The 15496-nt window shown below is 39.8% G+C and overlaps 1 protein-coding gene across 3 annotated transcripts in view; it reads right to left on the bottom strand.

Moving 5' to 3' along the window:
- Positions 1–301: 301 nt before the first annotated feature.
- The window catches only part of PDGFRA (platelet derived growth factor receptor alpha), a 34501-nt gene continuing 19306 nt past the window's right edge, over positions 302–15496 (bottom strand). For all 3 annotated transcript variants that reach the window (XM_014262884.2, XM_005517712.3, XM_088056489.1), the window contains exons 13-23: positions 13313–13417; positions 12532–12642; positions 11636–11789; positions 10343–10509; positions 9085–9200; positions 8407–8529; positions 7726–7837; positions 5839–5938; positions 5613–5718; positions 4674–4909; positions 302–3596 (exon numbers count right to left, since the gene is read on the bottom strand). In XM_014262884.2, the coding sequence (XP_014118359.1) occupies positions 3449–3596; positions 4674–4909; positions 5613–5718; positions 5839–5938; positions 7726–7837; positions 8407–8529; positions 9085–9200; positions 10343–10509; positions 11636–11789; positions 12532–12642; positions 13313–13417 (1478 nt within the window). In that variant the 3' untranslated portion in view covers positions 302–3448. The remainder of the gene's footprint in view (positions 3597–4673; positions 4910–5612; positions 5719–5838; positions 5939–7725; positions 7838–8406; positions 8530–9084; positions 9201–10342; positions 10510–11635; positions 11790–12531; positions 12643–13312; positions 13418–15496) is intronic.

Raw genomic sequence — 15496 nt, 5'->3', positions numbered from 1 at the left:
CAAGGGTTTTATCTTGTGCGGGGAGCCCAGTGCCCACCCACTCACCCACCCAGTGCTGGAGCACCTTACCTGCTGTGTTTTGGGAGATAATGTGACTCCCCACAGATGTCACTCGGTATCCCAGTCTTTTGCTGCCAGCACTTCCTCACTATGCCCACTGGAAGGGCTCGGACGCATGCTTGTCATTACTGCCTGATGGCTTTGCAGAGAGCTCAAAGAGCTCTTTCTTGAGGGGAAAAGCCCCTGAGCAAGACTGATTCTTTACAACCATCTTTCAATAAGTGAGTATAGACCCCTCACATATCTTTAAATTATATATCATTTATTGAAATATAGAGATCTTAATTTACAAGATTTTTTTCAAAGACAAAATATCAACAGGGGCATTTTTGAAAAACATTTTGTGCCTACCGTTGCTCAGGCCAGTTTGCCCTTCTTCAAACATTTCACAACAGCCATCATTTTGGAAACACTTCCTTTTTTATTATTCTAAAATATAGCTTTTGGACATTCAAAGTGCAACAGTTAACGTGCCTGTGGAATATATCACAGTAAAAAAAATATAAACAAAGGCAGTGATATAGCTGTCATAAATGTTTTGGCAGTATTCTAGAAGTCTATATAAAAATACTTATATACATATTGATGTATAACATCATCATATCTCACGTCCTTCATCATGTAATAGGACCATTTTGTACAAGTTGCAGACCACGCTGTAAGGAATTGGTTGGCCATTCCAAATCAAAAGCTGCACTTCGTAGGATAACACTGATTGTCGTTATACAATTACTGTAGCAAAAGGTTTGGGAATATCTCTTCCAGTGGCTTCTCAAAAAGTAAGCCATAAAAAGAAAAAAGTCTGTAATACTGATAATATTGTGAAACTAAACAATTCATCCTCTCACACTTCTCCCTGTCTAGTAAATCCTCTCTCTTCCTCTCCTTCTCATTCCAGTTTCCAGGCCAGCTTGTCTGATGACAAGCCTGCAGTGAGCTGGGTTTGGCTAGACCCCTGCCACGGATGCAACTGATCTGCACAATACTCATGACAAGATGGGGAATTAACACTACTGTGTACCAGAAAGTGATCCAGCTCTGGTTCACTGTTTGAGTCTAGCCTGAGATGCACTGTGAGATACAGAATGAGGCTGGTGAGGGGAAGGCAAATCTGCATAAAAATGTCCTTAGATTCCAGTAACTGATATAATAAAACATGCTGGGGCTGATTTTCAAATCCTGAAGAACACTAGGCCATGTGCAAAAATGCAGGTGAAATTACTTGCCTAATTTGAATGTGTAGTTGTAAAGACTACACGTGCAAGTTAAGGCACATGTCATCTCAAGTGGCCATTCAGATATCTGGGATATCCACAGACAATTTGTGTTTCCTCAATTCGTAGTTCATAACTGGAGGGAGATTTCACACCATCTCATCTGTCCTGGCTGTATCAAGAGTCTATGTTTCACAGTTGTCCCCATACAGAGCTCAGTGACGTGTTTGGCAAAAGCATGGTCCCAGGAAGACACTTGTTCTTGGTCTGTTGAATGCAAGAAGCAGAGAATGCACCATCATTCACCATTCCTTCTGATTGTCAGCTTCCATCGCGGTTGAAAATGCAGGGGCTCGCTTCACATTTGCTGTGATCTTGTGCGTGGCCTCAGCCAGGTGACAGCTTGAAACCCAGACCCAAAATTATTTGCCTGTGCAGCATCCCACACTGTAACATTGCCAATATTGCATTTGCTTTTATTTGATCTGTCCACAAGTGAAGTCAAGGGGACTTATGAAGCTTTTTGTAGGGCCATTTGAAGGTAAACTGTAGTTTAACATGGCAGCATGTTCTGTCAGTCACTCTTTCACACTTCCTAGGAAAATACTGTAACACAGGAATGAGTTTGCACTGCATTTGCATTGGTTATGTCGTAACAGAGGCTGGGCATATCCTACTAGGTGCTCATTGCACTGAATTAAGGCAAAGCTTGAAAGTTGAGTACCAGAAAGGATGGGGCCCTTGGCAGTGATGAACTTTTTTTCACGTGTAAGTCTTCTGAAGCATCATATCTCAATAACACATTGTACAGTGATAACAGTAATTATAATAATTGGTTCATATAACTGGTGTCAAAAAACAATTGCAGGCTGAGAGCAGGTTCATTTTCATGCACCTTCTTCCAAAAAACATTCATAGAAGCATTTACCTTTTGTAGTTAGTCTGCAAAGATAGTAGAGATTTCTGCTCCTGTTTAAACTTGAAAACTAAGACAAGAATATTTTCTGCATATTTATTTCTGCTTATTTGAACTCATGTTTCAGGATGAGAGAAATGTCTTTATTCCTTGAACAGTTTAAATATAAAATCAATTCTTCACAGCTAACCTCAGGATAAGATTTCTTTTGAGTACCCATGAAAAACTAATAATGGGATATTTCTGGTGTTGTTTTTGTTGCTTTTTTTTAATTTAAATTTTTAAAACCTCACTTAATCAGAGAAAAAGTAATTGTTTTTAGTATATCTGATTAGAAAAGCACTCAGCTCATGAAAGAAAATAATTTTAATTTTTTTCTCCATGTTACTATTACCATTCTGTGTAGATCCAAAAAAAAAATATGTTTTGGGCTGGAAATTTCTCCCCTGCACTTAAAAAAGTGTTTCAATACTGTGCTTTTACTGAAGGACAATGGATTGTAAAATATACATTTAGTGTTACTGAAAACAGTAGTAGTATTATCTTGAAAATAGCTACCTTCTATAGTTAATAAAGACTTACTAGGTTTCTAACACCTATTTATAGACTGACTTTTAATTATCATTATTATTATCATTATTATTCCCCTTTACTTGCATTAATGGTAGAAAGTAACGTGCTTTATAGTACCAGTCAGTCCCTTGTGGTTTTAGACCTTTATGGTCCAAAAGTGGTTTTTGCATGTTCTTCAATTCACATGATAGTTCAACAGCAGCTGACATTGAGATTGAGGGAGGAGTACACAAAATTCATGAATGACCTCTTCTAAAATCCATGGCATATGTTCAATGTGCACCTCAAAAGATCCTTGAGTAGACAGTTATTTACATAATTACAATGGTGAAGTATTGCTGCAGTGGAAAATTGGTCCATCAAAGTCATATGAATGCCCTTGAAACCCAAAACTGGTCAGTTTGTGGCCTTTCCCTTCATCCTCCTACCAGTTGGAATGGCAAGCAACACTGAGATGCTACTGAAGTACTGCAAGAAGCAACACTAAAAAAAATCCATCTTCAATATATCTCTTTCATTTATTCTCAGGCTGACTTCTCTGCCCATTTCTGGGAATTCCTTTCTACAAATCCACCTCCTCTTCACGTCCTTGTCGTTACATTAAAGTGGTTTTCTCTGTGGAGCAGAAGTCTGTAGGCAACACGGGAAGCTTCCCTGTGTGCAGAGCTGGCAGGTGTCGGTGGGGTTACAGGAAGCTGTCCTCCACCAGGTCTGAGGAGTCGATCCCAATGTCATCCATCATGTCAATGTCCTCAATGGTCTCGTCCTCTCTCTTGATGAAGGTAGAGCTACTGGAACCAGTTTCAATGGCACTTTCTTCAGATGTCTGCGAACTGGAAGAGACAAATATCTCAGAGATAAAGTACGTGGTGACTATGGCTGGGTAAATACTCCAATCTCTAGCAGAACTGAATGCTACAACCCCAGATGCTTTCTCATCCAATTTCTGTGCAATCTTAGGTGACTGTGACCACCAGTTTCGTAGGACATGATATATCTTGTATATCAAAAGTAGTGAACCACCTTGGAATTCAAAGGAGCATGCTCTTCTTATGTTCCTCCAAGCACTCTCAGCCAGACACTTGTTGGAGAAATAGTTTTATGACACTACTGTGACAATAGGTCACTTATGTAAATCTAGGGAGGTCAGGTGAAAATAAGATAGCAAAAACAGACAGTAAGATAACAGAGAGAGATAATATGTCTTAATTTTGATAGTACTTTTAGGGACTCCTTTCTTTCCTTACTTGAATAAATCACAAAAAAAATGTAAAAGAAATAAATAAAAAAAGAGACATTTCTAGTTTGCTGAATCTATATACTATGAATTAAGGGATGACTTAAATCTGCACCATTCACAATTAGGGTCAGGCAGTGCTGTGTTGTAGTGCCATTGGTCATGAAAATGGACAAGAGAGAAGTAAAAAGTTCTGGACACCCTGCTTTCACAGAAAATTTTATCATAGAAGATATTATCAACAACAGTTGTTGGGCTCAGGTCAAACAACTTCTCACAGATTTTGGAATTTGTCTCATACAAACAAATCAATCATTTGAGATCTCATATGAAGCTCCAAGGAGGCAAGATGTTTCCAAATATGCCCACAGATCCGCCAGACAACCACTGTGACTTGACCAAGCTATTAAAGGAGCCCCAAAAACACACGGAAGCACCCTACCAGCAGTGACCTAACCCTGGCAACCACAAAAAGGCAAAATGATTTTTTTTCCTATTGAAAACACTGTGGCCAGTCATACTACCATATTCATATGCAACTCCCCCAGTAAGTAGTTTCAACAGAGCTAAGGAAACCATTAGCGGAGTATGATGCTGAAAAGCATAAATGGACATTGCCAAACATGACCCCGAATTGGGACTATGGGCTAAGGGATCTGTAAACTGCACCTACCTGTGTCTGTTTCTTTTGCCAAGCTCATCTTCAGAAACAGGGTCAATGTCAGGCAGGGGAATGATGTATCCACTGTCAGCACTCAGCCTCTGCTCATCAAATCCACTCTCCCTGTCCTTTAGCTTGTCTTCATTCTTGTAAGTTACACCAATGTAAGCATTGTCACAGTCCCCTCTCATGCGTGTGACAGCTGGGTGGTCACTTTTCAGGAAGTCCAGATGAATCTTCTCATAGCTCTGAAAACATTCATTTTAACCCCTTCATTAGATGTTATTTACTAAGGCTGCCTTTCTTCAGATGGGCAGCTGTGATTCTTTAGCCTAGCAAACACTCTGCCCTATGAGCCAGCAACACAGGATAGAGAAGTCCAGAATTGCTTTGAAAGGAGAAGTGGCACATAAGTTTTAGATGATGCAAGAGCAAAGCTTTGTGGCAGCACAAAGCAGGCAAATAGATGTGAAAGAAGGGTAGGGAGAAAGGAGCTAAGTTAGGTGGGAAAAATGAAACACTGAATGATGGGGCAGGCACAACTTGTCCAGAGATATAGGAAGTGTGAGGGGAAAACTTGCAGGTGTCAGGGTCCAAAGAAGGAGACAGGGAGATTATACACATGGGCCAAGAAGTCCTTTTATAGAATTATTATACATTTATACAAAATCCCATGAAAATATATAGAACTAGTTCTCCAGTAGAAAAATTGAGTTGTTAGGATTTAATTAGACATGAAGAGTCCTGCTTCCCAGTTAATACTGCAGAACTGCTTCTCACAGCAAGCTCAAATGAAGAAACCAAACATGCAGTGTCCCCGTGCTAATCACGTAATTCACATAGGTTAGAATGTGCCAGTTCAGTGCTCATGGCTCTCATGGCTGGAACAATGCTGATAATACCCTCTGAAGCAGTATACAGAAAACACAGACAAAATTACAAAATTCAAACCTTTTTGTACTCTCCAGGCAGCAGGCTCTCCACAATTTCACTCAAATGGTAGAAAGACGGTCTTTTCTCTGGTTCACTGTTCCAGCACTTCACCATAATCTCATACCTGCAGATAAGAAGGAAACCAGTTTATCCAGGTGGTAGAGGAACATAACTGATCAAACAGAAACTAAAGCAAAAGTTCTCTGGAGACTGGGCAGGTGGGAAAAGCCAAATGCACACATACACTTCATTGGTAGCGTGATCTGGTTTGGCCATTCGGTATCCACTCTTGATCTTATTGTAGAAAGTAGAATCGACCATCATGCCAGGATATGGTGTGCCACCTGCAGATAAAAGAGAAGCAAAAGTACTACTCTGTGCTTGACCATCCATGCAGAGTTCCTAAATACTGTCTTCCTTGTTCATGTCATGACACGTTAACACTATGAATGATTCTTTCCTAGCCAGCATTTCACATCAGAGCTATTGTCTTGATGACATTAAACCCTAATGTAAAACACTGGCTAGGAAAGATTAAAGTCGACACTAGTTAGGAAAAAGTATGTTTATGGTGTTTATAGAATGTATAGGGGACAGAGATTGGATGATATCTGGATCAGGTCATCAGCCTGCATTTGGCATGGCTGAGGTCATGGCTTTGCTCTGCCACTGCCTTTCTGTGAGGACTTAGCCCGGATACTTGCTCTGTGTGCATTATTGCCTTTGGCACCTGTAGGACAGCTGAGAGTGACATGGTCTGAGTAACACACCTCATCCAGCCTGCAAGGCCAAAGCCTTGGTAAGTCCCCTCCATACCCCAGTCATCCCAGCTGGGCAGCTGGCTTTAGACAATAGCTAACATGTCACGTGCATGGGTTCTCAAGAAGTTTGGACTTGGCCCAATCTGACACAGTTAATTGGTAATTTGGGGCTGCAACACAGAGACATCACTACACTCAGTCTCAGCTGCTGCTAATGTGTAAAAGGGTAATTCAAGCTGAAGTCAGCATGGTAGAAAGATGTTAAAATTGACCTTCTTAACACACACTGCTGAGGATATGTTTTGCTTTCCAAAAAGGAACAACTTTCTCAGATGGAGAAGACATACTATAATGTTACTTCAGAAACTTCTGCCCTTTCAAAAGCAGGATTTTCACCTAAAACTGAGCCTTCTTTACACATAGAGCAGTGAAGTGTAGTGCTTCAGTTCCTGAGCTCTCCAATGCCTCCCAGGGATACGGAGGAATGGCTATTTACAGGATCCTATGATGCCCAGAGATTTCAGGAATCGATACCATAAATAGTGGTGCAACTGTTGTTTTCTGAGAAGCAGTTATGTGACAACTTATTCTAGCAAATAGCATTAGGCTTGGGGTTGCTGTGGGGCAGCAGTAGATACCATACAGGCATGAGTAATTCTGCTGGCAGTAAATCTGGGCAATGTATGCCCACTGAAGCAGGCCATCCACCCATCCAGGAGGCTAATTAATGAGGCTAAGGAGAGAGCCAGGCTGTTCCCAGCTGGGAACTGTACATTGTCTGTAACTGCTATATATTGTCATAACCACTTTATGCTGCCATAAACCAACTGTGTGAACAGTGCTGACCTGGAAATGAGAAATCAGTGTCCCGGAAGATTGACATTTATTTTCATTCTCTAATGGGACTAAGACAGGCTCTTTTGAAATGTGTATGAAGAGACTGTTCCAAAGCAGCTGCTGAGCTGGGCTGCAGCCCCAGGCACCCCATTGCAAGGGTGAAATATGTTCTTTCTCATATTAGACAGAAAATCAATCCTGTTGTGGCACACCAATACCTTTCCACAAAAGATTTTCACACGGTTCTTTTAGATTTACAGAAAAAAAAGTATATTGCAAAAACAAGCAAAAAACCCCAAACCAAATTGCCCAAGCAAACAAACAAGAAAATCTGTACCAAAACCAAAAGAACTTTGGGAGAATATGGACATTTCACTTTGCACCTAACACTGGAATCTGAAATCCCATACAGCTAACAGCATTCAGTCACACATGTATTTTTATATGCAGAATTTTAAATATTTAATGTAGAACAGTTTTAATTGAAAAAAAAAATTAATCACTACACAAAGGAAAATATTAATAGTACATACCAAGAGAAAATATTTCCCACAGCAGAATGCCATAAGACCAGACATCACTTAACGTTGTGTACAGGTTGTCAAAAATACTTTCAGGTGCCATCCATTTTACTGGGAGAAAAGTCTGTAATAAAAAGAAAGAAAGCCCAAACACACCAATTAGTCATTAAGTAAATGCTTTCAAATGCAATTGTTGTTTGATAGCCAGGAATAACATCTCTCTATAAGAAAAGTTATGATAACCTTGCTAGTGTTTATTTTAATTCAATTTAATACAGAGGTACCAGGATTATAAGCAATGCTACTTGTTGCTCCCCACAAAAACTAGTCAAACCATATTCATTTCATTACTATCAAATGACCAGGTAGCAGATTAAGGTATGATGCAAAATCTGGCACTTCTGAACTAGGTCTGCTATGTCACTGTCTGACAGTTTGTCAATAGTTTATCCAGTCACAAAACCTGCCAGTTAAAAATGTCAGACTGTGAAGTACTAAATGTGTACCTTTTGGCTTTAAAACAGAGTTAGAAAAGTTACAGGAATTAATGAACTGAAGATAAATTGCTCTGAGGAACATTCATCCCAGTGGTCAATTACTGCAACCATCTTGAATGGCAAGAACATGAAATAGCATTTAAAACTGACAATTTTCATTTCAGTTAAAGCAGAGCTCCAGAGATTAAGTACATACACTGCCCTTGGAGACATAGTTGGAATCATGCATGATGTCTCTAGCCAGCCCAAAGTCACAGATCTTCACAATTTTTCCTTGAGCCAGGAGGACATTACGAGCAGCCAAGTCACGGTGCACACACTGTATGGAGAAAAATGAAGCTGTTCAAGGACATGTTTTTTGCAAGCTGGCCTCTGCCTTTACAAAAGGGTTGACTTTCTAGGTACAGTCCTAACAAGACCTTCTACTGAACAAACACCTGCTAACAGGGGCAGGGGATGCATCACACCTGAGGACCAGCCAGTTCTCACATGGATGCATTTGGAGGGGGGAGGAGACAAAAGTGAGGTCACCCTTTCCCATTCTACCCATCATGTATTAATGATATGCCTGTTCTTCTGACCATGCTGGTTTGTGACTGCATGGGCCCTTCACCCAGACCCTACTTTGATCCTCCACCATCTCTGGCAGCCTAACTCTGGGAATGTCACAGAATGCAGCAGGGAAGACAAGTGACTGCTGCTTTGATTTTTTCCCATCATGGTGATCTCTATTTCCAGGTAAGTGAGAAAGCTGACTCTGTCTCCAAAAAGAATACTATATTGTGTCACATGCTGAAAATCTAAATTTAAAACCATAGCTGCAGAAGACATTTTTACACCTTATTCCATTTTGCTTATTTTTTAATTTACTTACATTTTTAGAAGCCAAGAATTCCATTCCCCGTGCAACCTGGTAGGTGAAGCTCAGCAAATCCAGTAGGCTGAGGCCCTCTGAACTGTCATCTGAAAGAAGGTTTTTGACTTCTGATTCTATTGAAAAAAGAAAAAAAATGTGGGTTTGCTAGGGAGTGTGAAAGTAGCATCCATTTCCCCTACCTATCATGATTCTGAGCCAATAATTTTAGCAGAGTACCATAACCAAAACAGTCTTTTCATAGCAACTATTACCAGTTTTAATGTTTGCATCAGTCACTGACACACACTGCATTTTTAAAAACAGCCAGTATTAAATAATGTGTTTGGGTTTTCTTCTGTCTGTAATTTTTTCCCCTGGGAAGAGTAAGAAAAAGTAAAATGAAAAAGGAGTGTTACTGGACATTACTGGACTGTCACATATGTTGTTTACTCAGTGTGTGGTACAAAAATATTTGTTTAGAGGTGATGCCTTCATTAGGGTTTTGTGCATGCATGTACATTCTTATCTGTTTACTTTTGCTGAACACTGTTCCCAGGAAGTATTCACTGGGACTAATCCAATACCAGCAAAAAGGGTCAGTAATTCTATGGCAACAGTTCTTATTTCTTTTATGAAAAAATGCCAGAAAAAAAACAGTCAAAATTCAGTGATTCATTTTCTCTGACTGTCCTGGAGCATGAGTACATAAGTCTGCCATGTAAGTCTTGGACTGGATATGGTTTAGTTTCTGAGGCCTGCAGGCAGAAGTGATGGTGTCTGTTTTTAAACAAAAGCATATTTGGTTTCTGAGAACAGGGAAAGGGAATAGGATGCATTCATTATCTTCATTACATAATCCAGGAAAGTATTTGGGAGTGTTCTGCATTTGCTAAGTGTCAGTTAATGCAAAATGTAAGTGGAAAATGTACAATACAAACTACTATTATTTTTGGTTATTGCTATTGCTCAAAATCCTTCAGACTACAAGACTGATAAAATCACTGCCTACAGCCCTACTGCAGAACACAAGCACACAGTGTTCCAGCACAGAAACGAATACACAACTGGACCCCTTCTGCTCTAGCAACATGCACTCCTACCCCCAAAGCAGAATGGAAGAACAAAACCACAAGCTTTTAGCTTACAGCTTATGCTCACACTCTTGCTGAACAGAACTAAACAGTTTGTATACATTTAGAGGACAAAAATAACATACATGTTTACACAAGAGTCATTTGTATTAATGATATATGCAGAAGGGACAGTTCTACATTACCTGACATGGATTTCTTCTTATATGAAGCAGGCCGATCATACACAGATCTCTGAATATCAGAGTATTTAGAGCCCTCCTTCCTTTCCAGCATTGGCACATACTGAGTGGTATCAGCTTGTTTCATGTCCATGTATTCTCCAGTGTTTTCAAATGATAGTATCACATAACTGAAATTAGAAAAAAAATACAAGTGTATCAGCTAGTGACTCCCCTGTCATAGCATGTGCATATCTAACCATTGACTTAAGGTGTACCATTGTACTGATGTGAAATTCAACACCTGGCTTTTTCCTAGGCAATATATACATATATAAAGATCATTACCATATATATAACATAATCATCATTTATTAATACATGTTACTGTGTATTACTGTACTCAAACACAAGCGCTTCGATCTTAGCCTTTTGCCATCAGTCAGGTATGTAACCATGCCTTATTTCCCAAAGTCCCACTGAAGTCAAGCATTACTACCTAGGGCTGTTAGCTCAAGATATTCCAAATGATAGGAGTAATTTATTCACCCAGACAGTTTGCATCAAACCCAGTCCTGCTGAACAAACCCAGTCCTGCTGAACAAACCCATGCCCAGATGAATAGTACTGGCTTTACTCAGCAACCCAGTCAGTTGATCTGTTTGTCTGAGTGATTTTTTGAATGAATCTCTGTTCACTATTTAAATCCTAGCTCATTTTATGGCATTAAATTGTTGAATGTATGATGACAAACTTCCTCAACCACCATCTGGAAAAAGTTCTGGGATGAACATTAACCATTAGGACACTATTGAGACTGGCTAAGCCATGGGTAGATAAAGGAGAGGACTTGGGCTTGGAGAGCAAGCTCTGCCACAGTGTTGAAGGGAAGGAGCTTTAGACAGTGGAAATTCCCCAAGCATAGAAACAAGGAAACAGGTAGATGCACTTTACTTTTAAAAGTTTCTGGCATGTAGAGCTGAAAGGATGTTTGTTTGTTTGTTAAAAAAAAAAAAAAAAGAAACACTGGGCTGTGATTTATTATTCAAAATCTCTAGGACATCAGGATATCTATGGAGAAACCACAGGGGTTCTCAGACTGCAGGCATGTCTACATGCAGGAAACAGAAATCGAGGACACATGTCAGGGAGACTGAATAAAAACTATCTGTCTTTCCCAGACCTAAACCTGACAAAAGTCTGACAAGAAAAATTAGGGGGGAGTTTAAACCAATAAATTAGAGTAAATTCAATAAGGGTTAATAATGACTTAAGTCCTTAAGGTCATGTATTTAATTTTTTCATTTTTTCCCCCACCTTCTTGTGCTTTCATCAGCGGGGTTCATCCCAAAGATATCCAAATCTTTTTTAGGCTTTTCTGGGTGTCGGTTCAGGAAATTGTCCCTATTCTTATGCAGGTAGTTCACCAAATCCCCATAAAAACAGTATTCAGTAATGATGTAAATAGGACCTGTTAAAATAAAGCAAAATTATGCATTGATGTGTGGGGTTTTTGAAAAACAGAAACAAATACAAAAAGACTCCAAAAGTAGTAGAAAATGGAGTTGTGACTTACTACATTTCTATCTACTAAATTATGATTGCAGCTATTACCAAATATCAAGAACTTTTCTGAAAAACTGATATTTGTTTATATTTGTTGGTAAATCCTTTCCTTGAAACCTGTGTTGATGTCTGGAAATAGAACACAAACTTTTCCAAGAAACATTAGAATGATAATATAAAAGTGTTCAGGTACACAATATGGCAAAAAAACCAAAACCAAAAACATGCTCCAAATTAAATTTGGACAGTTTTATAAAATTTGGCAATTAGAATATCTAGCCAATATTGTCCAATTAGAGGAGCAGCTGATTAGGTAACTTCCACCCTGGATTCTGCCCCATTGGAGTTCTCCCCCCCATCTCCTACCCTACCTTTATGGTGTCTATGATTACATGGTGCAAAATAAAAGGTCTGTAGTAAGCTAACAGGCAAGACTAAAATTTAAAGAACACATCAATAAGCATTTGTTCACTGTGGGAAAGAAAGCTGGAAAAGTACTAGAAATTATACCTAAGCATTTAATAATCTAAAAAGCTACAAATACATGAAGATTGCATAAAAAGCTAAAAATCTTTAGGCATCAATGTGCTTGTTAAATATTGAATGATGACCCCGCAGCAAGCCTTTATTTTGTGAGCAAAACCCACCTGATTTTGTACAAGCTCCAAGCAGATTCACAATATTCAGGTGGGGGCCAAGATGTGTCATTATCTTCAGTTCAGACATGAGTGCCTGTTTTTCACTGGATCTAGCTGTTGCTGTAGAAAAAACACATTAACCACTCAGTGGGAGCAATTCACCTTTTTCATACTAACAACAAATTTCTCCTTGCTTGCCTCATTGTAGCTTTGCTGCCATTGTGTCCTTTACTTGATATGTGTCTTTCCTAAAACTTGGAGAGGAGCCACAAATGATTAGTGAGGGATTCACTTGATGTGGCTCAGTGGCTGACCCAGTCTGTTTGTCGTTCTCCAGGGGTGTAGTGGGTTGCTCACGTGGCACAGAAGCACTCTACAAACTGCTCACTCAACACAAGCAAGCTCCCCATGGTTCCTACAGAATCATTGCATCTGATTCTCAGTTCTCATGAACCAGGAAATCTTCAGTGAACTTAAGATTCTTGTAAAAGACCTGCCTATTTCCCTTTTTGTATAGCACTCATTTGTTCACAGTACTTGATCTTTCCCAATATTTGTTGAGTTACTGTAGCTGTTCAGCTAAACCTAAACTTTGGATGTTCTCAAAAGCCTGGGTACCTTCAGGCTTGAAATGCTATAAAGCAATCTAACATATAATTTTAAAATCCCATCATTTCACCATTCATTTTCAACTTTAGATATGAAGAATTAATTTATAACAAGCAATGTTTGAATAACCCCATGGGAACTTGCACTACCTAGCTTGGGAAATGGAGCCATGACAACTTACGTTTCAGCATTTTCACAGCTACTTTCATCACTGGTTGAGAGCGACTCAATCCATATGCAGTCCCTTCAACTACTTTTCCAAATGCACCAGAACCGAGGATCCGACCTGAACACAAGGGAGAGCATTATTTATTTCAGATAGTAACAGCAATTCAGCTCCTTTCCTGTCTCTATTCCTCTACAAGTTGATTCTTGTGTGGAAAGGGCATATTCCCTTAGGCAGACCACTGATATTATTGCTCTTATTATATCTGGTCATTTTTAAGTAGAAAAAGCAGATATGAAATGCTGTCATTAAGCACAGTTCTTAAAAAGATGCAAGCAAACATCAAGAGCACACCTACACCTGGAAGTTCAGATCATTCCAATTCATCCCTTCCTGTGCTCTGCCATCTTCACTTTATCCTCTCACATCATGGGTTGTCCTAGGCTTAGGCTGACCTCTTTGCCTCAGTCAGCACCTGATTAAAATACAGGCATGTTCCTGACTTGCAAATCTGAATTGGGTCCCTCAGCTGTAGTTTAGGTCTATTACATAATGCTGGATACATCCAGCAGTAAAATGGTCTAAAGCACATCGATAGCACACTCAGAAACAGACAGGCAGCACCATTTCAGATCTGCAAGAAGCTGAAATACACATTGATCACATATGAGGGGAAACTTCTCTGAAGTTTATTGTACAAGTGTGCTTCATCTGCTGGAATAAATTGTATTGCAAATTTCCAAGTGCTGTAATGAAACAGCTAATGTTTATAGACCCTTTAGTCCTCTCACAAATCAATTTAGACAAAAATTTGGGATTAATATATCCTGTCTTCTAATATGAATACAGTCTCCAGAAGAATTTTGTTCAGGTTGATTGAGATTTTAGAGAAATACAAACTGCACAGTCATACTCCAAAATACTGTATTTCATAGCTTCTGCATTGAAAACCAAGTTCATCAAGGGAACACTTAGTGAATGAACCTGTATATGAGGTCCAGATGCCAGAATACAGTCACATGCCTGACAAGCTGTTGCTCTGATTTTATGTTACTTTTTAACCTTGAGCACAGAAAGAACAAGCAGTGACTTTTACTATGGAGATATATGGCATTTTGTCTTTGACGTTCATTTGCAGTTTGAACTTGTCACCTTTTACACTTCTGAAGGTGTTATCTGGCATGCAATGCCATATGTTTCCCTTATCCTCTAGCTACTGCCCCCACACTTTCATTGTACACATGCTTTTGAAAGAAAATTTCCAGCCAAACAATATCTACATCATTAGCAAGCACAAAAAGTGGTTAAAGAATGCTTAGCTAACACTGGCAAACTTCTCCAAGATTATGACAGCATAGTTTGTCATGCCCACAGAAGCTATGTGATTTCTTTTCAAGATTCCCATGCTCCAAAGGTTATCCTTCCCAATCAGGATGTGAGAAAGCTTCACACTAAATTTCAGACTAATTCAAACAACCTGAGTTTGAAATTTGGACCCTGAAACTTTTCAGACTGAAGATCTGGGAGCCATATGGCAGGATGCAGCCCTTCAGAATATGATGGCATTTGCTGATGCTCCTTGATCTTCTTGTCTTCACAAGCCAATTCCTCCCCAAAACCATATTGTCAGCTGAGCACAAGGCACACGTCTCCCTCTCCATCACCTCTGCTGGCCTGGGGTGCATGTGGAGACAATGAGAGCACTTCCAGAATGGCAGGGAGCCATCACCGCTATTTCCCCTTTTCAACCCTCTCTGCAGATGTAGCCCAAGCCCCACGTCTTTTGCATTTGAAATTCGGAGCCAGGTGGGAGCTAACTGCCCAAGAACTGGAAGCATCTGTAATGCTGTCAAATTCTTGATGAGCGCTTCATTGAAGCTCAAAATAATACTGCAATCTTACTTCTCAGTATAAAGGCACTGCTGTGATCTGCTGGCTGAAGGAGCAGCGCTGCTTCACCACCACAGAGGGACTGCGCAGACACAGCAGCAGCTCCAGACCCCTCAGACTAGTGGAGGAAGAGCAGCTAATTCAGCCTCTGTACCCATCCACAGAGTTTATCTGCTGTGCCTGCCAGAGAGGTGCTGCTTTTCTGCTCAGAGGACACACGGGTGAAGTGTGTGAATTTGTTCCAGATGCAACCAGCTCAGCTGGACATTTCTTTTGCTGGAATTGGCCTGAGATAATCAACCCACCCCA

Source organism: Pseudopodoces humilis, chromosome 6 (assembly GCF_049639895.1).
Source record: "Pseudopodoces humilis isolate 2021_Gansu_Grassland_sample_001 chromosome 6, ASM4963989v1, whole genome shotgun sequence".
Classification (NCBI taxonomy): Eukaryota; Metazoa; Chordata; class Aves; order Passeriformes; family Paridae; genus Pseudopodoces; species Pseudopodoces humilis.
Note: the sequence above shows the minus strand (reverse complement) of the source record. Positions and strands in the feature narration are given on the sequence as shown.